This window comes from Adiantum capillus-veneris, chromosome 15, assembly GCF_014529385.1.
Source record: "Adiantum capillus-veneris isolate H3 chromosome 15, ASM1452938v2, whole genome shotgun sequence".
Taxonomy (NCBI): domain Eukaryota; kingdom Viridiplantae; phylum Streptophyta; class Polypodiopsida; order Polypodiales; family Pteridaceae; genus Adiantum; species Adiantum capillus-veneris.
In genome coordinates this window covers 15,383,084-15,409,738 of record NC_140945.1, presented here as the reverse complement: position 1 = coordinate 15,409,738, position 26,655 = coordinate 15,383,084, and the positions used below count along the sequence as shown (strand labels likewise).

General features: G+C 46.2%; 1 protein-coding gene across 3 annotated transcripts in view; it reads left to right on the top strand.

Moving 5' to 3' along the window:
- Positions 1-26,655, top strand: part of LOC147440316 (uncharacterized) — a 185,743-nt gene that overhangs the window by 98,954 nt on the left and 60,134 nt on the right. For all 3 annotated transcript variants that reach the window (XM_086530100.1, XM_086530099.1, XM_086530101.1), the window contains exons 4-5: positions 15,706-15,913; positions 16,001-16,137. In XM_086530100.1, the coding sequence (XP_086386226.1) occupies positions 15,706-15,913; positions 16,001-16,137 (345 nt within the window). The remainder of the gene's footprint in view (positions 1-15,705; positions 15,914-16,000; positions 16,138-26,655) is intronic.

The following is a 26,655-nucleotide window of genomic DNA, read 5'->3' as shown; positions in this document are numbered from 1 at the left end:
CAAGGCTTCCATAATCACCTTGACATCGCCTCCTGATTACGAGGCATAAATAACGAATCATCAGCGTAAGCCTAGCCAACGAATGTACGACCCGAAGGTAACCGCAGACCATGCAGACTCTGAACGGAGGTTAAGTGATCAAGATAAGCAAACAATGGGTGAGTAGCAACAGCATACAACGGAGCACTAAGGGGGCAACCCTGCCGGACCGAACAACCAAGAGGCCAAGATTCAGTTAATTCACCTTCCAAAATCCCTGAAGACGTGCTACATGCATACAAAAAATAAACCACATTGGCGAATTTAGGACCAAACCCCAAACACGTCATGGTGGTGGCAATGAAGTCCCACTGTATAGTGTCAAAGGCCTTTTCAATGTCAACTTGCATAACCAATACATCTTGTTGAGTGTACTTAGCGTACTCCATGCCAATCAAAACATTTTCCAGATTATCCAAAATCTGGCGACGTGGAATGAAACCATATTGAGCCTGATGGGTCCTTCAAGAAGATGGTCCTTAATGCGGTGCAGCAGTATCTTAGCCAATATCTTATAAACCACCTGCATCAGAGTAATCGGACGCCAATGAGAGAATCGCTCACAAAGTGCTTGCTTAGGCAGCAATTTAATTAACCCTTCTTTCCAAGATATCGGCAAATCTTGTTTCTCCCATGCCGCATTAATCATGTAAAGCAGAGGATGTTCAAGATCCTCCCAGAAGGAGAGGAAAAATTCCACAGTAAGCCCATCCCATCCGGGAGACCGCCAACGGCCCAAAGCAAGAAACGCACTATGCAATTCTGAGGCAGTGAAGGGGTCCTCAAGATCACATGCAGCTTGCGGGGATATAATCGGAGTAACAAAGGAAAGCATCAATTGACGCGCCTGGCAAGCAGCCAAAGATGTCTGAGAAGGAGCAGCAAACACCTGTCGATATTGCAAAACCATAGCATCTGCAAGTTCTTGCTTTGAAGAGGTCCCAACACTCGAGGAAGCATAACGCGCTTGATTGCACATGATACTGTAGAATGATGCAAATGCTTAAAAGATTGCTTTGAAGCACAGCCTTTGTCCATGAAAGCCTGTTGATGAGCACGCGTCTGCCATTTAGCTAGCTTTCGCTTGTCATTACGCTGAATACACACAGAGGCTTCACATAGCTCTGACAACTCTGAATCAGACAGAGGCCGCAAATCAGCCAACTCTTGCAGTCGTTGACAAGCATGCTTCGCATCTTTGACTTCGCCTCGAGTGCACTGCATGTGATGCTTTCCATATTCACAAATAACACTTTGCACCCTCATCACAAATAGATACCAAGCGGCATCAAGATCCAAATGCATATGAACCAGCAGAGGAGGAATAACCTCAGAGATCATTCCCCGAAAAAACCTCATGGGTGAGATAAGCATTATTGACAAGTAGCAAACGTTTCCTGGGAAGAGCCCGATCACAACGAGTTTGCCCAAATCTCACATTCAGCAAAACAGGGTGATGATCCGATAACTGCAAGGTGTAATCGATGTGAACCTCACATACAAATTAAGCAAATACCATCTGTCCAAACGCGCTCGATAAGAAGAATGGGGAACATGCTGAAAAGTAAAACCAAATGCATTGGGATGCAAATGCTGCCATATATCATTCATCTGAGTAACAGTAAAGAGATTATCCCATGCTTGCCTTTCCGCAAACAACATATGTGAATTGCCAATAGTACTATCATCCATGTCAGGGGTATTATTAAAATCACTGCAAAGGAATGCACTCGAGGTCCATGAGCGAGAAGAGATATCTTGCCATAGAGCGGCCCTTTTGTCCAGATGATGTATACGCATAAACACCTCCAAATTCATACACTTGACCGTTCAACAAGCATTGAATCACCATCCAACGGCCGTTCGGATCATTATACAAGAGAACTGGCTGAAGCTCATGCCGAACCAACATCAATAAACCTGAGTAATCATGAAAACCAGCATATGCAATCCAGTAACCTGCAAAATAAGAACACTGACCAACGAAGTCATGCTGGTTGTGTTCTTGCAAAACCACTATATGTGCCTTACATGTATGTACATAGTGCCAGGTCAGTCGCCATTTGTCGAGGTTACATAACCCACGCACATTATATGAAATGCATTTAATGTGACTGTGCATTAAAACCCATATTTACAACGGCACGAAACGGAAGGATCAAGTCGAGATGCCCATCTGGACATCTCCATCTACCGCATCCATGCTAGTTCCATCCGCTGAGTCAAAGTAGGAAACTTGTCCATAGAGACTGCCTGAGAAGTGGAAGCCGCGCCCAAAAGTACATCCTTATAAGAGTGCAGCGCTTTTTTCCAGGCGTCAATCAACGTGCGATTGTCATTGCAGGGAAGCTGCTTAAATGATACATTCTTATTGGCGTTAACCAGAGGAACATAATTATGAGATGAAGGTGGAGTACAAATTTTTACTGTCTTTTGAGGTATCGCCCACGAGCCAACATAAGTGGACACAACATTTTTTCCTTTCCCTGTATTTACATTCCCAACATCCGCAGAGGGAGAATTTTTGTTTTTCCCTTTATCTGCATTAGAAGCCACCTTCATTACAGGGATTCCATTCGATTTAGCTTCACCAACAGATTTGCCTACGGGGGCAAGGGTAGAGGAAGGAACATCCGAAAGAGGGGGCTGCAAAACAGGTTCAGGACATTCAGATTGCATGTGACCGAATTTACCACATCTAAAACAGGAGTTAGCAAATTTTTCCCATTTAAGTTTAAAAGGGCGCTTGCCCACCCAAGGATCCCCTGAATCCACTATAATTCCATCTGGAGTTTGCTTATCCGTATCCCACAGAATGCAAAACCTGTTAGTGTTCGCGTCCAATTTCGGCGGGCAAATGACCTTGCCAAGTTGAGCAGCCAACAAAGGAAGGAAATGCCTCCACGTACGTGGAAAATCGACAATTTCCACCTACACAGGACATTTATGACGAATAAGACTTTGATAGTCCTTCGTAAGTGCCCAAGGCAGAACATGAGTCATGTGCGTGCCAGAAAAGAGAGGAGACATCTCCAGCAAGAGGTTGTTGGCCTCAGTATCTGCCAACAATACCTCATAGAAACACCGAGCACCAAAATAAATGCCTCGGACAGCCTGGCGTTTGAGTAGGAAATCAACCCACTATCCGACATCCTGCGCAACAGGCATTTTGCCAGGGAAAAACAATATGACCGCATTCATGGCATATTGCGCTACCGGATCCATCAGGTCCTGTACTGGAATTCGCACCTCAAGGGCAGGTGCCTGACCATTCCAGGCTTTTAGGGCCTCTTCGAAGTCTTCATACAAACAAGTTTTGATTTCAGAAGCGCTCTCCGAAACACTTTCCATGGCTCTACGACGCTTGAAGACGCACGGGAACTCTGACTGCATCAGCCAAACCACAACCGAGAACTAAAGCAAACACTGTTTTTTGTTTTCATTTTCCTTTTTTTTGGTAATTTGACGCTTTATCTATTTACAAAGACCTCAGAGATATGTACATCTCCCACAGAACTCATACATGTGCTAAAAAGTTTGCCTGCATTCAAACTTTATCTGTAATACTATACTTTGTGCGTAAATGCAAACTGTCTAACTCTGTTTCTGCAGCAGTTCGATCCAAATTCTGACAGCAACGAGCAGGTACTGATTGTCTAAATCTGCAGGCCTGAAGTATGTAGCCAGCTGTCTCCGCCTACGGGCTTTGCGCAGTAAAACAGAGGCATGCACAGAACCTGTTCCCTGCGTGGGGCAGCCTTTATACTCAACTGGCACTGTCTGTAAGGGTTGGCCGCTGTAGGATTTCGTCTGCAACAGAAGGCAGAAAGTCGCGCTGGGCAGATGTCTCCCGCAGCAAATTCGTGCAAGGCAGACACACTGGACAGCAGATTCGCGCTCCTGCTGGCACAGGCGTAGAGAATTGCAGCAGTGCGCAGAGGTGAGAGGGCTGAATTTCGTCACGCGATAGTAGCATCTCACCACTTCTCTCCCCACACACACACCACGCACACACACACAGTCACAGAGACCTGCTGTCGCAAGCGCAGTGGTCTGGAGCAGCGTGCAGATTGGTTCGCGACAATCTCTCTCTCTCTCTCACACACACACACACACACGGCCAGAAAGTGGTTGGCAGCCTGACTCACTGGCAAGAAGTTAACTTTGAGACCCACTGCCAGTCCAAACAAGTGAAGAGTATGCATAATTTGTTGTACATCATCATAGTGATTGGGAGGCATAAACAAAGAGTCATCCGCATAGGCCTGACCACACACACACACACACACACACACTTATGAGGACGCCAATAATGACAAATCAATCAATTAAGAAGGGTAGTGGCTCATTGGTATTGCCAACAGCTTGCCCAAACTTAAATAGTGACCACAGTGATTAGGGATTGGATTATTAGCAATGCTAATGCAAATAGGGATTAATTCAGAGATAGACATAGGTATGAAACCGTCGGCTTTGATACGATTTGTTGGGTTAGTTGATGCGGATGTGTACTCCCTAATCACCAACAGTTAGCATTGGGCTATGGTGTTAGAGATATGGAGATTAGGGCCAAGAGCAAGAGCATAGAGAGTATAAACACAATGATAATAGCTCAAAGTGCAAAGTTTGATTAAAAAAGAGCCTCTAATGTGGGCTTAGTGCATTACAGTCATTGGCTAAAGTGTAGCGCGGATAGCATGTCATGCTCTCTATAGTGGGTGCTCCTTAGTGCAATGTGAGTGACATCTCACTCAAACAGAATGAAAACAAAGGAAACAATAGATAACCGCTGATCAACACAGAGACACAACAACAGACCAGAACATAGAACATATGTGCTCGACTATCTCAAGAACCGATACAGACTCTAGCGTGGCAGCACACTCCGCTCTAGCCCAAAACTCACGGGTACAATGAGGTGTCAAGGCTCAAATGTGGAGGGATAGTGCAAATGTGTTGTGTGTATAGACTCGCTACTCTCAACCACGACGCTGAACCATATATGAATATATGAAGAAGAAGATAATACTGACCCAACAACAACTACTCACATGTACAATCATAAAGAGCCACCAACGGCTCATAAATGTCAGCCATCTAAGTCTATCCCAAATGGGTAGTGACCTAGCCGCAATGTCGACTAGACCACCGTACGTGGTAGGGGTCCATATCCCTGCCATGTGTCATTGCCTTGCCTAGAGAGTCCACCAAGTGTAAACCAGACCAGAACAACTGTACTAACCGTGTGTCCTATGAAAGTGACACTTGCCCGCCACAAGGTCGCTCACCGTCTCGGTGAGAGAAACAATTGAAACTGCTAATCGACTGCAAAAGAAACCACTACTGCACTGTACTGTCATGGTGAAAAAAACTGCCTTGTAGTCACCCAAGAGAAAGATTAGTGGCCACACCAACCGAAGCATCAGTCTTTGAAGGTGGAGCCATCAAATGAATGGTGGGACCCTGCTGTCTGTGGGCTCTCCTGTCCGTAACTGGGCGGCCTAGGAAGGGGCCAGCCACCTGCGCTGGGCAGAGGGTAGCACCTGTCCCTTAGTGTACTGAGGACATCGAGTAACACAGCCATGGCGGTTGGCTCCAGCAATACCATCGCAGCAAGGAACGTTCTACGTTTGCGTCTGAGGCAATGGTGACGATTGAAACCCCTGAGGATACTGTTGATTGTAGAACTGAACTGGAGTCTGTGGGTAAAGTCCCATAAATTGTTGAGAAGGACCTGTTGTTGTATTCTGCACTGGTGTACCTGCTCCAGTCCATCCATACCCCATACTCATCATCGTAGGCTGGGTTGCCCGATTTTCATGTAAGAGCAGTTCTCTAAATGCTTCTACCTGAGCTTGAATGTCATTAATCATTTGAGACTTCAACTTCAAGGCCTATTGGAGTGCGAGAATAGTAGCATCCCGATCGGCGATGGCGCTCTCAGCGACTCGCAGAGATCCCTCCATAGCTGCGTAAGTAGCTGCGTGACATTGGTGTGTAGCTGCCAACTGCTCTGCTCCAAGCTCAATGGTAGCAATGGCTTGCCTGGACTCCTGCAATATATCCTCAAATAGGCGAAGAAATGATGTAGAGTCCGACACTGTGGAAGATCCCGTAATAGTGTCAGGCGGGAGAGGGATCGCAAGTGGTACTGTTGGTGGCACTGGGGTGGCAAGTGGCACTGCTCGTGGTGGACTGGGAGCATGCCTCTCTGGTGGAGTAGAGACGGTTGGAGTGGCTGCAACAATAGGACTAGGCATAGGAGAAGAAGCAACTCCAACTGGGGCTTGGGAGCTAGTCACTGTGGTAGGAGTAAAAATAGCAGCAGTAGAAGGAGGAACACACATTGTAGAAGCCACAGCTGTGACATGCATAGTGTGATCTGCAGCGCCTGAACTTACCATCGAACAAGTAGCGGGAGTATGCGAGGAACGTCGAACAGGTTGCTTCACTCGAAGCTGTTGGCTTTCTGAAACTGACAGTGATACTAAAGATTCTACCGTGTCCTTCACCACTTTTGCCCTCTTTTTCTTCGGCTTCCCAAGTAGATTCATTGTTTGTTCAATAGCTTTTCCTTTTGCCTTAGAGCTTTTACGCCGCATATCCGTATCCACATCCATGGGGCTAACATGTATGTTAACGACCTAGGCCAACATGAGAGGTGCAAAGCACTGAAAGCTAGATTGCACAGATTGCACCTGAGCTCTGAATCTTTTTGCCCGCGACTGTAAGGAGGTAAATAGAATTTGATGAAAGCCACACGGGATGGTGTTGATGAGGCAGTATAGGCCATCGTAGTGAGAGAACATAGTAGGCACGTCACATCTGCCCTTGCTTACTTTAGCAGCTCTGACCAAAAATACTTGAAAATGACCCAGAGCTTTTTATTTCTTGCATAGTCAGCATGACTAGTACTAAGTAGCTCTTTGCATGCATTAATGGTCGCATCTTTCGAAAGTTGTGAGTAGGTTCTCGTAGCCGGTTTTACTGCAAGAAAGTTTGTCATTCCCAAAGCGTGACCAATGCGTGTAGCTGTCAGTGGGTGCCCTCTTACTTTGGGAAAAAGCTTGAGAACCTCATGCACCATATCCATGGGAATATCTGGCAGATTGGCCTCTGCTAATGCTGACAGAACTAGCGTATGTAGCTGTTCTTTTGATAAAACTTCTTGAAGAGACGGATGAGGCCGTTGCTGATGGAAGTTCAAAGTGAATTTGGTTTGAGTTTTGGAGGAAGGAGGCCGAGAGATTTGATGACTGAGCACCTGAGTGTTGGCCTTCTTCTTTTTGTCTTTCACATCATCTTCCTGCTGGCTAGAAGACTCTGAGTCAGAGTTAGAGGCAGAGCCGGAGTTAGACTCTTTGTAACTTTCATCACTACGATGAGTGGAGGACAGATCGGTGAGGCCATGGCTGGAGGTTTCCACCTCTTCGTTCTCTGCAGAACTTGGAGATGTTTCAGTGGGTCTCTGTCGAGACAAGGCTTTCTTCCTAGCTTGCTTGCTTGTACCAGCCATCGTGGATTGTTCTTGAACTCACTGTGTGCTGTATCCTTAGAATTGCAAACCTGAAAAGCGTGAGTCGAAGATTGCTGAAATAGGTCCTGCGTGAAAAGCGTGAGGAAAGAAGCTGAATGTGTAGCGCTGCAACTTGATGGGATACACTACAACTCGATTGGATAGCCTGTAGAGATTGGATAGACTGTAGAGGGGCAGTGCAACGTGCAACTGTAGGGAGAAAGAGGGTGGGTGATAGATTGTAGGGAGGGGCGAGGGGGTGGAGTTAGGGTATGGGCGAGAGCATAGAGGGGATGAGGGTAGTGGCGAGGGGGATTAAGGTAGGGGCAAGGGGGCTTAGGATAGGGGCGAGAGGTATGAGAGAGGGGACGAGGGGAGAGGGGTGATGAGGGGGCGAGGGGATTGAGGGTAGGGGCGAGGGGGCTTAGGATAGGGGCGAGAGGTATGAGAGAGGGGACGAGGGGTGATGAGGGGGCGAGGGGGCTTAGGGTAGGGGCGAGAGTAGAGGGGACGAGGGGAGGGAGATAAGGCGAGGGAGGGGTGGTGGGTCGCGAGGGGAAAATTGGGTGGGTAGGGGCGAGGGGGATTAGTTAGGGGCGAGAGGTAGGGGCGAGAGGGGGAGATTATTTGGGTAGGGGCGAGAGGGATTAGTTAGGGGCGAGAGGGGGAAGATGTTGAGAGTAGGGGCGACAGGGCTAGAGGAGGGAAGATAGGTAGCTTCTGGCAAGCTGTAGTTGAGACAAAATTATGACATTCTGTGCCTTAGAACTCCTTTGAGGAAATTGAAGCATAGGCCAAACCCCCTCCTCTCGGGATGACCAGGCATAACCAGGCAAGGGCCATAATAATACCCAAAGGCTGGCTATGGCGCCTCAAACGCAGCCCCTTATCAGGTCATCCACTTTGATGTACAACAGTTCTTGAATTCTTGAATTCCACATGTGTAATGAATGTGAAAAGATAGAGTGATACAACAACTACTACTAGCATATTCTATTCAGAAGGGACACCAAAGAGGGAAAGCAGCAATGCGGTTAAGATGAGAAAACCTAGAGCAAGCTTCATGGGAAGAGAGAAATACCCAAATAAATATGGACAGATCGACGCTCAGTAACTTCATAAATAGACAAGGCAATTAACCACGCAAAATGTAACTATGAAAGAGTACACGTCATTGATTTGACAAAGAGCAGGATTAATAGAAATTCTCGGGGATAGAAGAAGACAAGAAGAGGACAGTCATAAGAAGACAGGTCTAAACTAGGAAACTGTTGAGAAGTGCCCCAAAGATGAAGTTAAAGAAAGAATGGGATACGGCAAATGAAAGAAGTGGGCTGATAGGATGGAAAGTACTAGGAACTTGAACCATGGATTATGGTGAAGGGTAGTAGCATTTAATTCTGGAGCCATTTACTAGCGGTAGAGAAGACCTTCGAGAGTCATTAACTGTACCACCCCCTGTGGTAGAATTTCGTGCACTATGAATGGTCCTTGCCAAGCTGGGATGAACTTCTTTGCTTTTTTGTGATATCGAGCCTGATACAGTAGTACCAGTGAACCTTGCATAATTTTTGGCTTTCGGAGATGGCGATCATGCCATGCTTTGCGACGAAGCTGTTCGACTTCAAGAGCCTGAGAAGCCAAATAACGGCTTTCTTCCAAAAGGGCGAGACGAGAAACAGAGATAGACCCCAAACCAACCTTGGCACAGGGATTGCCTACTCGTGGAGATCCTGAATTGAATGCAAAGGGTGCTATTGCTTCCAACCCGAAGGCTAACTGAAATGGGGTGTGGTTGGTTGTGGCTTTGAGAGAAGTGCGGGAAGCCCAAAGAGTGCCGTGGATAGCTTGAGTCCAAGACGCCGGATGTAGATGACATACTTTTGCAGAAGGGCTATTAGAACCTTATTAGTAGTCTTTGCGTGTCCATTTGCTCTAGGGTGATAGGAACAACACTTATGGTGAAAAATCTTGTAGCTGGCGAGCAAGGTTGAAATCAGTTCATTAACAAAGTGATTGCCCCTATCACTGGTGATCTCCAAGGGACAGCCAAACCTGCACAAAATATTTTCATACAGAAACTTAGCTACAGTATTGCCAGTACAATCAGTTGTTGCCAGTACCTGAGCCCACTTGGTTGCATAATCTGTAGCCACCAGCAGATACTTCCGGTTACCTGGTTGGGCCGGGGAAGCAATTCGATCCACAAAATCAATGCCCCATCTCTCAAAGGGCAGCCATGCCATAGAGACCTGCAGAGGACGGTTGGACTGCTTGCTTGGTTTACGTCCACAGTGTTGACAGACATCACATACTTTCACATAGGCAATTACATCCCTGAAAACGTAGGGCCACCATAGACCACTCTGTAGAATCTTCTGGGCGGTGATGTGACCAGGGTAATGGCCACCAGTGGGACCACTATGGGCATCCTCCAGAATATTCTCAACTTCACGAGGGGAGATACACCGTTTAGAACACCATTTGGTCCAAATTTGTAGAGCTGGCCTCCAATTAGTTGGCCTCCAATTAGAGTGAATGGCCTCGACTTTAAAAGCAATCTTCTCTTTTGCAGTGGAGACGCATTCTCAGGGTACAGACCAATAGATAGCAAATGCAATATATCGCCGTCCCATTCCGGAGTGGTATCCACCTTAAAGAGACTGCTATCTGGAAAGTCATCTGCAACCCCTGTTGCTTCTTCACCTGTGTGAATGCGAGAGAGGTGGTCAACAAGGACATGATGTTTGCCCGGCCTGAGTACCACTTCGAAATCAAACTCTTGAAATAAGAGTAGCCATCGCCATACTTGACTTGCAACTTGCAGCTTATTAAGCAGATAGCGCAGGGCATGGTGATCAATAATAACTGTGAAGTGGACTTCTAATAAATAATGGCGAAATTTTTGTAGAGCATACACAATAGCCAAACCTTCCCTTTCTGTGGTGCTATAGTTGCGCTCTGCTTTGGTGAGCAGGCGACTTGCATAGTGAACAGGGTGATCCAGGTTGTACTCCTTACTAGGCTGAGTCAGCGCAAGACCCACAACTAGTTGACTGGCATTAGTATGCACATGAAAAGGGAGAGACCAATCTGAAGCCACTAGAATAGGTGCTTAAGTGAGGTATTTTTTGAGGTATGCAAATGCTTCAGCCTCAGGTTTTGACCATGGGAAGGGTACAGTAGCACTAGTGAGTTAGGTCAATGGTTGAGCCACCTGTGCATACATTCGTATAAACCTGCGATGATAGCCTACGTGGCCTACAAAGCTCTGAACACCTTTCGGGTTGATGGGAGATGGTAACTTCAAGATGGCACGATCTTCTCTGGGTCAGGCGCTAAACCTTTGGCAGACACCACATGGCCTAGAAACGTCCCTCAGTGAGCAAAAAATGACATTTGTTAGGATTGAGCTTTAGGCGTGCTTGTCTGCACTTGAGGAAGACAGCAGAGAGTTGAGCGAGGCCTCCTCTAGATTTTCCATTGGGGTTGAACATTGAGCACTTGAGAAGGTCGAAAAATCGTCCATTAAGATGCGAAGATGATCCGTAAGTAGAGGACAGAAGATGAGATGTACCTTCTTGATTGAAGGAAGGTGGAGTGTTTTTCAACCCAAACGACATTCTAGTGTAGATAAAAATACCCCAGGGAGTCACGAAAGCTGTTTTAATCTGATCACCTGGATGGATGTCCAACTGATTGTATCCACTAAACCCATCCATGAAACTGTACAATACATGCCTTGCTACATCTTCTAGCACACGCTCAGTGAAAGGAGTGGGAAAACCATTTAGGATAGTTACCTTATTCAGAGCGCGGTAATCTATGCACACGGATTTTATTGGACTGCTTCTTAGGTGCTATCACCATGGGTGATAACCACTCAGAGTGCTCCACAGTTACAATATCCCTAGGGCCTCTTGCATTTTTTCTAGCTCTGACTTGACAGCCTCTGCATACTTTGGGTTGATCTTGTAAGCTCTGACAGGCTTAGCCCCTTCAACCAGAGGGATAGTGTGGACACCCAATTTTGGTGGGATCCCTTCCAAATCCTTGTAGGACCCAGCAAAAACATCTTTAAAAGAGTGTATAAAAGAGACTACACGATCGAGTAATGGAGGATGCTTCCATAACCAAGCTGCTAAGAGGACGTGCTGAGGGTTGTCAGGGTCGCCCATGTTGACTTCTTTGACCGGGTTAGGAGGTGTAACTGGGGAGGGTGTCTCGGAAGATGAAAAGTGAGCTGCCCTCTTGGAGCTTCGAGACATCATGGGCTGGTATTTAATCGATTGGAAACTCTGCATACTCCTCTTGTAACCATCCTGGTGGAAGCTCCTCGAAGGATAAGTCTTCAGACACAGAAATAACAAAGTGCTTTTGAGTGGGCGGGGCGTCAGACCCGGGAGATGTTAGAGGAAGAGGTGGAACATTGGCGAGCTCATGCAGAGGAGATTTCTTCCCCTACGGTGATGTGTCATAGGTTCACCAAGGCCGGCGGCTTCCATCAGAGGAACACTTGCTTCTTTGACTGGCACACTTTCTGCTGTAGGGCTTGGGTCACTGGTGTTGGCCTGAGGAGCCGGGAGAAAGAGTGTTACTGGCACAAGTGAGACTTGAATAGAGACCACATAGCACGGCATCGATGTGGTAGCTTCCAACCACTGCAGCAGGTCTTCGTCAGACCCGTGAGGTGGGATAGGCTGCTCGGGGTCGGGGTTGGATTGTACTGATGATGAACCACTGGATCGATACCTCCTTCGAGTCGAATTGGTTGCATGGGGGATCCAAGAGTATGTATCCACATGGCGTCGTTTCCCCAATCATGAAGTGCCTTAGTATGCCGCGACCATGATCTACCAATAAGCAACGGAAATCCTCCCTCCACCTGGGGAAGACTGACCACCACAAAATCCAAGCTAAATGTGAAGTCTTGTACCTTCAGAGGCACCTCATCTACTATGCCCATTGGATAAGCTGTCCTCTCGTCTTCCAATGAAACAATGAATGGAGCAGGGCAGGTAGAGGGGATGGAAACGTACTTGACATACCTTGGACAATAGGGGTATTGAGCAAAGGTGGCAGGTAATTTTGATGGCCATAGGGGGAAACCATATTGGATGTTGGAGCAAGCCCTTGTTGGAGAGAAGGACCTAGACTTTGTTGTATTTGCCGCAATCCCTTGATATAGTAGCAATCCTTGTCTTCATGCCTAGACTTTTCGCAAAAATGGCAATAAGCACGAAGGGGACAATCCTGTGGAGGGTGTCTTGGAGAGCGACATGAGATGCACCATACCATAGCCTTAGTCTCCTGCTGAGACCTAAGCTCTTCTAGCTCTCTCTTGATTTGATCCAAAGCGTCGTGATGTGGGGGTTTCTCCTAGCTGAGAGAGATTGATTTCTCCTCTTGAAGAGCTGGCTGTAACTTTAGGGCTTCCAGTTCCCTGCGTAAAGAAGTTAACGGATCAGAAGGACTTTCCGAAAACACTCTACTTGAGAGGAGTTGGTGAATAGCTTCCTAGCACCCTCTATCCTAGTAGCAGCCGCGACAAACTCCTCCAGAGTGGCGTCAGGTCGTAGACTCTCGGAGTTTTTGCTGGGAAGTTTTGGGAAGAGCCTTCTCCACCCACTTCTTAACGATAAATTCCCCTGGTTGCTGAGGAAGCTTGACAACCAAAGACTTGGTTTTAGTCATGAGTTCCGCAAAAGTCTCCTCTGGCTGGAGCTCCATGTTGGCCAACTCATCCAAAACCTTTTCCTGGTAGTCACCTTGCTTGAATGCTGCACAGAACTGTTGTCTTAAAGCTGCCCAAGTTGCAAAATGGTTCTCTGCAAACTAACTGTACCACTTGTCTGCTAAGCCATCCAAGGTAGATGGAAAGAGTACCAAATAAGCATCTTCTCTATTAAGACCACGACCTCTACGAAGAGATACAAACCTCCTTGCATGGTCGTCTGCATCTTCTGAGGAAAGTCACTTGAAAGTAGGAAACTTGATGTTTACCTTGGCCAAAACACTGGTCAATGTCTCCATGGACGCTTGCTCAGGAGCCCGTTGCTCAATAACAAAATGGGAGAGAGCTTTACCGGGGAAGGTGACCTGGCAGATGTAGAACCGGATAGAGCCATATGTGGAGGTATGGGTGATGAGGTTGGTGGACTTCTACTTGGTACCAAGGGTTGACGTCTTCTGTTGTAGTGCTTCAGAGGACTCAGTAGTGCACTTTGACGCTCTAATGAACCCCTTGTATGTGTCATGCAGTGAACACAAACCGAACCAAGCTTTCGGCAAGAAGACCTTTAACTGGCTGAACACAGGTCTAGACTCTACTAGACTAGGCAAGTGACTAGACCGCCTGGCTGGACCAGGACGAGGAAGGACTAGACCAGGACGAGAGCTTTGTTGGACCAGGGCGAGAGAGGACCAGGACGAGGAAGGACTTGACTAGGGACAAGGAAGGACTAGACTAGGACGAGAGCTTGGTTGGATCAGGGCATGAGAGGACCAGACGAGCAGGCTGCACTAGGCAAGGCGAAGTAGGCGAGGCTAGGTAAAACCCAGCTAGCTCCTCGATTTGCACTGAACAGAGAGTGAGACTTCAGTTGTGTCCCACCAAGCGTGCGAAAAATGAGAGCACTTGTAGCGTGGATAGCGTGTTGTGCTCTCTACAGTGGGTGCTCCTCAGTGCAATGTGCGTGACATCTCACTCAAACAGAATGAAAACAATGGAAACAATAGATAACCGCTGATCAACACAGAGACACAACAACAGACCAGAACACAGAACATATGGACTCGACTATCTCAAGAACCGATACAGACTCTGGTGTGGCAGCACACTCCGCTCCAGCCCAGAACTCACGGGTACAATGGGGTGTTGAGGCTCAGATGTGCAAGGATAGTGTAGATGTGTTGTGTGTATAGACTCGCTACTCTCAACCACATCGAACCATATATGAATAGATGAAGAAGAAGATAATCCTGACCCAACAGCTACTACTCACATGTACAATCATAAAGAGCCACCAACGGCTCATAAATGTCAGCCATCTAAGTCTATCCCAAACGGGTGGTGACTTGGCCAGGATGTCGACTAGACCACCGTACGTGGCAGGGGTCCGTATCCATGCCACGTGTCACTGCCCTGCCCAGAGAGTCTATCCAGTGTGAACTAGACCAGACCAGCTGTACTAACTGTGTGTCCTATGAAAGTGACACTGTAGCCTGCTACATAGAGAGGTTGCATCCTTTTTCTATTGGACCATGTCATCATCGATCCTTCCTAGGTGGCTACTGGGCATTCCCATATGGTGCCACAGGTTGGGCTTACTCTTAACACGCTATACATGGCTATCGCCTACGCATCGTCTTCAACAAAGGTGCTGTACAACAGGGATCATTTCATAAGTGTCACCGATGATGGATTTACAGTAGAGAAACCCCAATATAAGGAGGGCTTCTTATCACATGGCTTCATAGTCATAGGGGACTCCCATTTTTGGGCTTTCCATCCCCACTTTTCCGTCCCCACTTGCCGTCCCGCCCTCTTTGTTACTAAAAATCCATTTGAGCTCCGTCCCCCGTCCCCTGACGCGTCCCTTCTGACTATGCATGGCTTGCGAGTAGCTACTGGTGAGCTTAGAGTCTCATCACGTCGATTGGAGATGGAGACTGGCGGAGCAGCACAGATCCCCAAAGAGGAAAGGATATGTAGATTGTATTGAGAGGAGGTGGAGAGTGAGAAGGTTATGTATGAAGATGCAGAGCATATACAGCCATCAGAGAGAGATATCCCACCTTATTCAGAGAGGCACATTCTCCCCGTCAGCTATTCGAGTCAGCAGACCAGCACATATTAGGGAGGTTTATTCTAGACTTACAATGCCACAGAGAGAGATCATTAAAGACCCATAGGGCTCCGAGAGGACGACAACAGTCATAGATTACCATATTCCATTTGTATATGAAACGTGGCAGAATAATGAATACTTTGCTGCATGTTTCCTACCATTGTTTGTTGTTGAGCCTTTGTTTCCTGTTTGTGGTATGTGAAAAGTTACACTTCAGCTCGAAGACAGGAGTGTTTATGGCCTTTTGTTTTCATAATGTAGCTATATTTGAAGTCCTGTAATTATTATCTGTGTTTTCAGGTCAGCATGGATTCTGAAGCCTGACAGCCTTCCATCATCCTACATATCTTTTCTTAATAAACATGGGGGGAAAGATACGTCAATCGTAAAGTGTTTGAAGGAACTCGCTTTTAGTAATCAACTAACACATTTGAATGAAGTTAGAAATTTTTACAAAACGATGGATGTGGATGTCCAGCTTGATCCAAATATGAGCATCCCTTGCTCAGTGAGTATCTTAAGTTAGTTCTACTGATAAAACCAGCATCTCTTTTCTAGGGTAACTTAGGAATTTTTGTTTTCCGTGTTCTGGCAGATGGTGCATGGAAGTCAGGGCTGCTTGTCCCATTTTTTTTGGTTTCTGGGTCAGGCCTATCAGCGATCATTGCCAGTATACGTACCTGTTTACCTTATCCCTGCAATTATTGTTCATCGACAAGCAATCTTGAAAAAGTAAGGCTATCTTGAATTTTAAAATCAAGTTTTGCTTTCCTGACAGAAAGCGTTTAAACTGTGTGGTTAAAAGATTTATTTAATCCATCTCTAATCTTCCAGCTAATTTTGAGGTTCAATGGTGTAAGGGTTGTGCTGCTTGCTCAATCTAGTGAATCAGAGTGCTAGGAGTTTTTCTTTTCGTCTCCTTTGTTGGCAGATGATAACAATTGGATGGGGGGAACATGCATGGCATTCTGTGGGAACTGACTGGTCACTTAGATGCCCCTCTCTTAATGTCCACTTTTTCTTGACTAATATAAATGCTGTATCGGAGCTAGAATGCTAGTGAGACTGGGGATGCACCTCAAAGGGTAACGTGTAACAATCTTTAAAAGCGAACATCTCGATCTAGCACTAGAATATTTGACATCGCCTTACGGGCTTTTTGAGAAAATGATAATAGGATTCCATCTTCTCAAATCTAGCTTGTCTCTTCTCTCAGGTTCAATGAATCAGTTCTAGAGTCATCTGCATATTTGTGAAAATCCTTTCGACACCAATTAATAAGGTTTCATAAAGTCTCAGAAAGTGTCGCGAAAGCAAGGAGACAAATCATTGTCTGCCAGAAACGAAATGGCCTAGAAGACCCAAAACATATGCTATTACGTGTCTCATCATGGAGAACAACCGAAAAGAAAAAGGGCTACCTAAGAATAAAAAACGCTGTCCATGAAGCAAGAGTGCAAATGTAGCAGTTGAATCAATGTACAACTGCATCTTGTCAGATGTAAATTGCATCGGAAAGAAAGAAAGAGTTCTATTAAGGTCCTGTATAGAGGCCAAACTTGATGTATAGGACAAAATAGATACATCTGTCATTACATTTCACTTCAAGTATCGTGCCAAAGCTTAGTATCTCCTTCATTAGAAAAGGCACAAAGGGGTCGTGGTATTTGGCTTGGCACCTCTTGTGGTTGGTGACAGTGGGCCTAATAAATAAAAAGTGTGTGTGTGCGCGCCGAGTTGGACCTGCACAGTTTTCGCGACCTGACCTGCCTGCGCGAACTCTCCTGCCTGTGTTAACTGAGCGCCTTGACTGGCTCGAAATCTGCGCGTCTTCCTGGTAGCAGTCAGTCTTCAGCGCTGTGGTTCTGCCCTGCGCAGCCGCTTTCAGGTGGCAGGTGATGCTTTCAGGTTGATCGAGGTTTGGTATGGTGTCAAGCTCAAAAGTGTATAGGGCAGTGCTGAGTTGATGTACCTCTGTTGTGGTTTTTGGATGCATTACTGTGCGAAGTCTGTATAGAGCGTTGGTTCCTCGGTTATTTGCGAGTTTTCTAGACATTTGCTTTTGTTTGGCGAGGCTTTGTTAATTTATGTTCGACTCTCTGTGTGTCTTTAAGCGTCGGAAAGCAATGGAACCCACGTCGGAGGCCGCTTCGGAGATCAAAGCATGCTTGTATGAGGACTTTGAGGAGGCTCAACAGGCATGGAATGGTCAGGCGCCTGCTCTTGAGGTGCGCATTCCGGTACAGGACCTCATGGACCCAGTTGCGCAGTACGCTATGAATGCAATTATCTTGTTTTTCCCGGGGAAAATGCCTACTGCGCAAGATGTCGGCCAATGGTTAGATTTTCTCCTCAAGCGACAAGCTGTCCGTGGGGTCTACTTTGGGACGCGTGGATTTTATGAAGTTCTGCTCGCAGATATGGAGGCAAGAAACCTTTTGTTTGAGATGTCTCCCCTCTTTTTTAATACGTAGATGACACATGTTCTCACGTGGGCACTCACTAAAGACTACCAGAGTCTTATTCGTCACAAATACCCGGTGTGGGTGGAAATTGTTGATTTCCCCCGCACGTGGAGACATTTCCTGCTGTTGTTGGTTGCGCAGCTTGGAAAGGTTATTTGTCCTCCAAAATTGGATGCGAATACCAACAGGTTTTGCATTCTCTGGGACACTGACAAGATTACCCCTGATGGTATTATGGTTGACTCGGGAGATCCATGGGTGGGCAAGCGTCCCTTTAAACTTAAATGGGGAAAATTTGCGAATTCATGTTTTCAATGTGGTAAATTTGGTCATATGCAATCTGAATGTCCAAAGCCGGTCTTGCAACCCCCTCCCTCTGCTGTTCCTTTGTCTACCTCTATCCCTACTGGAAAACCCACAAGTGAAGTCAAACAGAGTGGAGTCATTACTGCTAAGGTAGCCTCGAATGTGGAAAAAGGGAAAGGCAATCCAATGATACTGGGAATGGGACTGTTGCTAAAAGCAAAAATGCTGGACCTGTTGATGTCAATACATGGGTGGTGCCAAAAAAAGCTTTGAAGATTCGCACACCAATTTCTTCTCGTAATTAGGTTTTTTGGTTAATGCCAACAAGAATGCATCGTTTAAGCAACTTCCATGTAATGACAATCGCACGTTGATTGATGCATGGGACAAAGCGATGCACTCTTACAAAGATGTACTCCTTGGTGAGACTTCCACATCGCCTGTGAACACTGTGGACACGTTTTCTGCTTTGACTCAGAGGTTGGGTCCTCATACGGATGTAGTGGATGGAGACGTGTCTATGGGCACCTCCACTTGATTATGATGTTTGTTGCTTTTTGTATATATGTTTCCAATGCAAAGTCATATTAAATGCATCTCATACAATGTGCGTGGGTTATGCAACCTTGACAAATGGCATCTGACCTGGCACTATGTACATACATGTATGGCAGACATAGTTGTATTGGAAGATCATAATCAGCACGACTTTTCTGGTCAATGTTCCTATTTTGCTGGATATTGGATTGCGTACGCTGGCTTGCAAGATTTCTCGGGTTTATTTATGTTGGTTCGCCATGAGCTTCAGCCTGTTCTGCTATACAATGATCCGCATGGCCGATGGATGGTTGTACAGTGTTTGCTGAATGGTCGAGTACATGAATTTGGAGGTACTTATGCATACACAGCCTCGGGCAAAGAGCTGCTTTATGGCGCGAAATCTCGTCTCACCCCTGGACCTCGAATGCATTTCTTTGTGGAGATTTCAATAATACCCCTGATTTGCTTGATAGCACCACCGGAAACTCGCATATGTTGCTTGCGGAGAAACACAAATGGGATCTTCTTGTTGCCTCTGCGAAAATGATTGATATATGGCGTTGTTTGCATCCTGATGCCTTTGGTTTTACCTTTCAGCATGCTGCTCATTCTTCTTATAGAGCACGATTGGATCGTTGGTATTTACTTAATGGGCAAGAGTATGAAGAATTTGTATGTGACATGAGGATAGATTATGCTCTGCAGCTATTGGATCATTATCCTGTTTTGCTGTCTTTGTATTTTGGACAGTCTCTTTGTGATCGGCCTCTTCACAGGAAACGTTTGTTGCATGTTAATAATGCCTATCTTACTCATGAAGTTTTTCGTCACATGATTGCTGATAGTATTCCCCCGCTGCTAGCTCAAATGCATATTGATTTGGACGCTGCCTGGTATCGCTTTGTCGTGAGAGTACAAAGTGTGATTTCTGACTATGATATGCAACATAGGTAGTTTATTCGGGGGAATGTCGTTGATGTGAAACGGGTTAGTCAACAATTACAGCAGTTGGCCAATTTTCGACCCCTGTTTGACTCTGAAATGCTGGAGTTATGTGAAGCTAAAGTGTGTATGCATCAAAATGATAAGAGGAAAATTGCTAAATGGCAGACGCATGCACGTCAACAGGCTTTTATGGATAAAGGTTGTGCTTTGAAGAAATTTTTTAAGCATCTGCATCATTCAAGGGTCTCATAGTCAATTAAGGGGGTTATGCTTCCCTTAGGTGCTTGGACTTCTTCGAAGCGAGAACTTGCTGAGGTTATAGTTTCACATTATCGTAAGGTGTTTGCTGCTCCATCTTAGCCTTCTTCGGCAGCTTGTCGAGCGCGTGAATTGTTGTTTTCTTATGTTTGTCCGATCATGTCTTCGCAGGAGGCACACTGCCTTGAGGATCCTTTCTCTATTTCCGAATTGCATGGTGCATTGCTTGCATTGGGCCAGTGGAGATCTCCCGGTTGGGACGGACTTACTATGGAATTTTTCCTCACCTTTTGGGATGATCTTAAACAGCCCCTACTGTTCATGTTAAATGTGGCATGGGAGAAACAGGATCTACCAATTTCATGGAAAGAGGGCTTACTTAAATTGTTGCCCAAGCAAGCGCTTTGCGAGCAGTTCTCTCATTGGCGGCCCATAACTTTGATGCCGGTGGTTTACAAGATTTTGGCTAAAATGTTGGTCCACCGCATCAAGGACCATTTGTTTACAGGACTTCATCAGGCTCAGTATGGTTTCATTCCTCGTCGTCAAATCATGGACAATTTGGCCAATGTTATGATTGGCATGGAGTATGCTAAGTATATGCAACAAGATGTGCTGGTCATGCAAGTTGATATTGAAAAGGCTTTTGACACTGTGCAATGGGACTTCATTGCTGCCACAATGAGATGTCTAGGATTTGGTCCTAAGTTGGCAAATGTCGTTTATTTCTTGTATGATAGTAGTACGTCTTCGGGGATCTGGGAGGGGAATTGACTGAATCATGGCCGCTTGGTTGTTCGGCTAGGCAAGGTTGCCCCATTAGTGCTTTGTTGTATGCAATTGCCTCTCATCCTTTGTTGATGTATCTTGATTACTTAACCTTTGCGCAGCGTCTTCATGGTTTGCAGCTACCATCGGGTCATACCTTTACTGGGCAGGCTTATGCGGATGACTCGTTGATTATGCCCCTCAATCATCAGCATCAGAGCGATGTTCGAGTGATTATGGAAGCTTTGGAATTGTTTGCGAGTGCGGCTGGTCTTAAAGTCAATTTTCGTAAATCAAAGCTCTTGCCACTTCGTTCTTGTGATTGGCATGCTCTATTGTGGCCAGGAGCGATTGTTCTTCCGAATGTAATCACCAGGCATTTGGGTTATCCAATTGGATGGAATGTTACTCACACGCAGAAAGTGGATTGGGTTATGAATCGCTTGAATGTTAAATTGCATTACTGGAAGCTTTCTACTTGGCCACTGCATGTTTGCCTACGGATTGTTCAGATTATCCTCATGGCATACGTTCAATTCTTTTTGCCATTGTTGCATTGGCCTGGCCATTGTCTTGATTCTCTCATGTCGGCCATTTTGTCTCATTTGTGGAGAACGCATGCTCACAAAAAAGGTCTGCGTCTGATGTCAATGGCAAAACTTTGTACACCAAAGCGCTTTGGTGGCCTGAATATTTTGGACCTGCGTAGGCATGTCCTTGCTAGGAAGGCTATGCTTTTGCCTACACTTACACAACAATCTCAGCCTTGGACTCTTATGTTTGCACACTTGAGTCAGCATGTGGTTACATCCTCATTTGGTCACTGACAATCATCCATTTGGGAAGCAGTATTTGGTAAGATGGATGGTCATATTCCTGGATGCCCACTTTCCTCCACCTTGCTTTCTGCATGGAAACAGGTTACGATTCATCTATCATGGAATGCTCGGAGGGAAGGAAGTTCACTTCGCGCCGAGAGCCTTCATTGGAGCCGGGCCTTTTCTCTTACTTTGGTCGACCGCTCGCCTCGCCAGGCATATTCTCTCTCCTGCCGTGGCATTCGAGTGGTTGAGGATGTGGTGGATGCAGCTGGTTTCACTTTCGAGTTTCCATTTGCCGCTCGCCGATTTGGATTGGGCATGCATTATGGCCAGTTTTGGAGAGAATTACAGCAAATGTTGATAGATTTTTCGCCCGTTTCACCTTTGGCTGATGGTAATTGCATGTCTGACTGGAAGCTTGGGGAAATGCCTTTTCAAGATATTTCTTCCAGCCGGGCATACGCTCTTCTTCTGCCTCATCCATGGCTTGCTGATCATTGCAACGCTATTTGGCACATGCATAAATCAGATATTTGGTGGCAAAGGCTTATATCTGCATTATGGAAAAGCCATTTGCCGTTGAAGGAGCGTTTGTTTCTTTGGCAGTGTTTACTTGGTGTGCTCTCTGTGGGTACCTTTCTTAGGATGCGTCGTATCCACCCTTCATCATGTGTCCATTGCCTATCTGCCGAGGAGGATGTTTGTCACCTCTTGTGGGATTGCTGTGTTACTCGAGATTTCCTTCGTCGGGTATCTGTGTGTATGTGGCTAAGTTTTCCCACGACGGTCTTCCATAAGCGGTTTTGGGTTTTTGGTATCTTCTCATCGGCGTTGCAGTGCTTTGCAGTCTTCTTCATGTGGGTCAGGTTTTGGCCGTACTGGAGCCTGTGGCGACAACGTAGTGGCAATATGTTCCATCGCATTCATACATATCCCTTGCCTTTCTTCAAGCTTTCCCTTAGGCAGTCTTTGCGGTTCGCCTCAGAAGTTGGTAATATCATGGCAGAGATACATCAGCTTTCTTATGAATGCTTTTAGCCATTTTGTACAGCTGAACACTTTTGTGTTCCTTTTCTTGTACATCTTTTTGGTGGGTTTTCCTCTCTTTGAGGTTTCCCACAGATAGATAAATCAAATTGATTTACAAAAAAAAAAGACAGTGGGCCTGAGTGATGAGAGAACTCTAAGAGCTTGGACATGGAGCTAATCCAGTACTGTACCTATGGTCCACACTGTGTGATCCGTGCCACACAATGTGATGCCTGCCAGACAACATAGAAGAGAAACCAACCCCTGTGTCTTGGGCATCTGCACCCCTTGCAATAGAAAAAGAACATGCACTGTGAACCAAGCTGCCTCGAGGTCAAGAGGGTCAGCACGGGCGAGGGGGGGGGGGGGGGGGGGGGGGGGCACTGGGTAGTGTGTAGGGATGCGCAGCGAGAGCGAGCGGGTAGTGGGTGCGTAGGGGGGGGGGGGGGGGGGGATGCACAGCGAGAGCGAGCGGTTAGTGGGTGAGTTAGGGGGGGGGGGGGGGGGAGGCAGCGGGGGGGTTTGTGGGGGGGGGGGAGGGGGGACGGGGCACGAGTCCAAAACATCTCCCTTTTTCTCCTTGGCTCAATCCAAATTTAGGCATTTTGTGAAAATCGATCGTGTCTCTGTCCACCATGGGCCACTTGGTAGGGAACTCGAGCATGAATGCTAGATAGAAGCTGGCTTATCAATAATTTTTTATGCCCTTGTAGACTCCACATGGGAGATCATTACCTTCCCACCTCGCAGGGCAACATTTCAAAGTCACTAAATTTGGCCCATACAGGAGCTCGAGAGGATCCAACAAGGTCGACTGTACCACATTGTCATCTAAAGCACCTGGTTGGCCACCGCAAATCTTCCTCTCAAGGAGAGACAAACTCACTCTCCTTTTTTGAAATCCCACAATAAGTGTGGCACAGTCTCCTCCGCTACACGACATCTGAAACAACAAGAAGGCGCAATATGTCGAGTATGCAATGTGCTACCCACAGGGAAAGCTCCCACCAAACAGCGCCACAAGAACATATGTTCCTTCAATGGGAGATGACTCTTGCCAAATGGAAGACAACGTGCACCTCCACCATAGGGATGACTTGGAGAGTGATCACAACTAATTACCATGATGCACAATGCACGCATCAAATTGGAGGAGAGCGTAGACACTACTGGCTGAAATGCATTCCAAGCTGACATCTGCAAGATTCCAATCCAAACAGCAGGATTCTTATTTAAAGGAGGAACAGGAGAGAGATCAACAAGCATGCCGTGAATTTCTCACCAGAGAGGAGAATAATGAGGTCCCAATCCAAAAAGAGACCTCGTAGCAGAGAACGAAAGAGCAAGACTGGTGTCATCTACGACTTATACAACTGCATATCCCTTTTTGAGAAAGAAAATATGCTTGACGAGGAGAGCGTTGGACCAAAGTAACAGAGAAAGCCTTGCTCCAATGTAGGCTCTCTAATCGGTGGGAATTTCCAAGAGAAGATTGCCGGCCATTCCATTCCAAATGCACCGTGACACCCTTCCAATCAACAATGAGAGAAGAAGTAAAGGGACATCCAGGAATGTGCCCTTCAAGCTTGCCAAAAATGACCTACTAGTAGGTTGGCTTCCAATGACCAAAGGACGGAGTGACAATATGCGCACACAAATGTGATACCATAAGCGACCAAGGTTGTCGTTGTGACCGGCAACTTGGTAGCTTTCCGAGCTAGAGCATGAGGACGCAAATCCAAAATATTCAGCTTGCCAAGGTGCTTGGGAGAACACAACTTGTCCATAGATAAGAGCGGGAGACCCTTTCTGCAAGCTGAGGTGCACCCGAAATGCTCCAAAATAGTAGACATAAGGGAATGCAATCATGACCGAGACCATGATAATAGAGGCAAGTAAAATTGCACATAAGCCATAAGAATGCACTGGACAATCCTAAGCCGCACATGCAAAGGCCAAGTGGACAATTTCCAATAATTTAACTTGGAGTACAAACGTTGGAGCACCCAATCCGTTTTCTGTGAAGCTGACGCTTTCCAAGCGAGGGATAACCCAAAGGACAAACTAGGATGTGTGGAGGAACAATCTCCCATGGCCACAACAACTTATGCCAATCATACTCATTCAAAGGAAGCAGCTTAGATTTACGGAAAGTAACTTTTAGGCGTGCCGCCAAACCAAACAAGTGAAGAGCATGCATAATTTGTTCAACATCATCATAGCGGTTGTGAGGCATAAACAAAGAGTCATCTCCATAAGCTTGACCAGCAAAGTGTTGCCCAGATGGTAATACGAGACCATGCAATCTACCAACAGAAGTCGGAACATCCAAATACATAAGCAGGGGGTGAGTGGCGATTGCAGACATCCTTGCCTGCCAGACCGTCCCAGAGGCCAAGAGTCTGTGAGAAAGCCTTTCAACAAACTTGCCGCAGTACTATGTGCATCTAAGAGAAACACAACACGGGAAAGCCTAGGCTCAAATCCCAACCAACGCATGGTGTCCGAAATGTAGTCCCAAAGAACAATATCAAAGGCCTTTTCAATGTCAACCTGCATGACCAATACATCCTGCCGAGTGTATTTCACATATTCCATGCCAATGATGACATTGTTCGGGTTATCGAAAATTTGACGGCGAGGAATGAAGCCATATTGATATTGATGCATGCCATCATAGAGAAAGCCCTTGAGGCGATTAACAAGAATTTTAGCCATCAATTTATACACCACAAGCATGAGCGTAATTGGCCTCCAATGAGAGAAGTCTTCACACAACGCATGCTTGGGTATCAACTTGAGCAAGCCTTCTTTCCAAGAGGCGGGCAATTCCTGTTGTTCCCATGTGGTATTCATCATGAACAACAAGGGCACCTTTAGGTCATCCCAAAACGGCAAGAAAGTAAGACCATCCCAACCGGAAGCTTTCCAACCACCCAAGTCAAGCAAGCTGGTATACAATTCCGACTCAGTGAAAATGGTTTCCAAGTCTTGAGCTTGCTATAGCGAAAGAATGGGAGTCACATGTGATAGGAACAATTGACGCGCCTGGCAAGCTTTTCGTGTGGGAGCTCGGTACGGGCTCTGCACTCGCGATTTGGCAAGCGTTTTGAGGCTCCCTTAGAATGATGCAAGTACTGGAAGAACTGTTTCGAAGAGCAGCCTTTATCAGTAAAAGCGTGTTGGTGAGTGCGAGTCTGCCACTTGGTCAATTTCCTCTCATCATTATGACGTAACGTAGTGCGGGCAGAAAGCAACTCTGTAAGGATTCTAGGTACTAATCCTTAATTAAGTACTTAAAGTTTAAACTCATGCTTAAGACTTTAGAAACTTGAACTGAACTCAGAAACAAGACTCAGAAGACTCTGTGTTTGATTAATTGAATGCTTGATACAAGGGCTCATTATATAGGAGACGAAGAGACATAAATGAAAAGACACGTCTCATGGTGAAGAGACGCGACTTTAGACGTAAAGAAACATCCTTTCGACGAAGAGCTGCAACCATTGGGCGGTCGCACCCATAGAGTGAAGGGGTGTGACCAATCGTCGAAGGAGTGTGGCTTTTGGCGAAGAGGCACGTCTCTTGAGCGAAGGGTCGTGACCATCCAAGCGTCGGGGTCCTCCTTTGCATGGCACTTCGTGTATCTGCAACATAGTCACAATCGTGACATTCCCTCCCTCTTTAAATAAAACCAAGGGTAGTTGAAGAAAACTCCCGGAGAAGGAAATATATTGTTGTAGTGCTTCTACATCCAAAGCTCTTTCTGTTAAGTCCCACCTCATGGCACTGTTATTGACCATGACTATTTTGCAAACTGAAAATTGATCATATATGCAACTTGATAAGTGCCTTTGTCAAAGTTATTTGTAACTTTGAGCTTAGTGCTTCTGCATCCAAAGCTCTTTCTGTGAAGTCCCATGTCATGGCACTGTTATTGACCATGACCATTTTGTAACTTTGAGCTTTCTCCAATAAAATCGAGCTTTGTCCAATAAAAGATTGAGTCTGTATCTGCTTCGAGTGAAATTATTGGTAAACTGACTTGAGTTTTTTGTTGAGTGATGACCACTGGTTGAAAATCTGTAAGGTAGTCCGTTGGTTTGTCCGGCATAGTA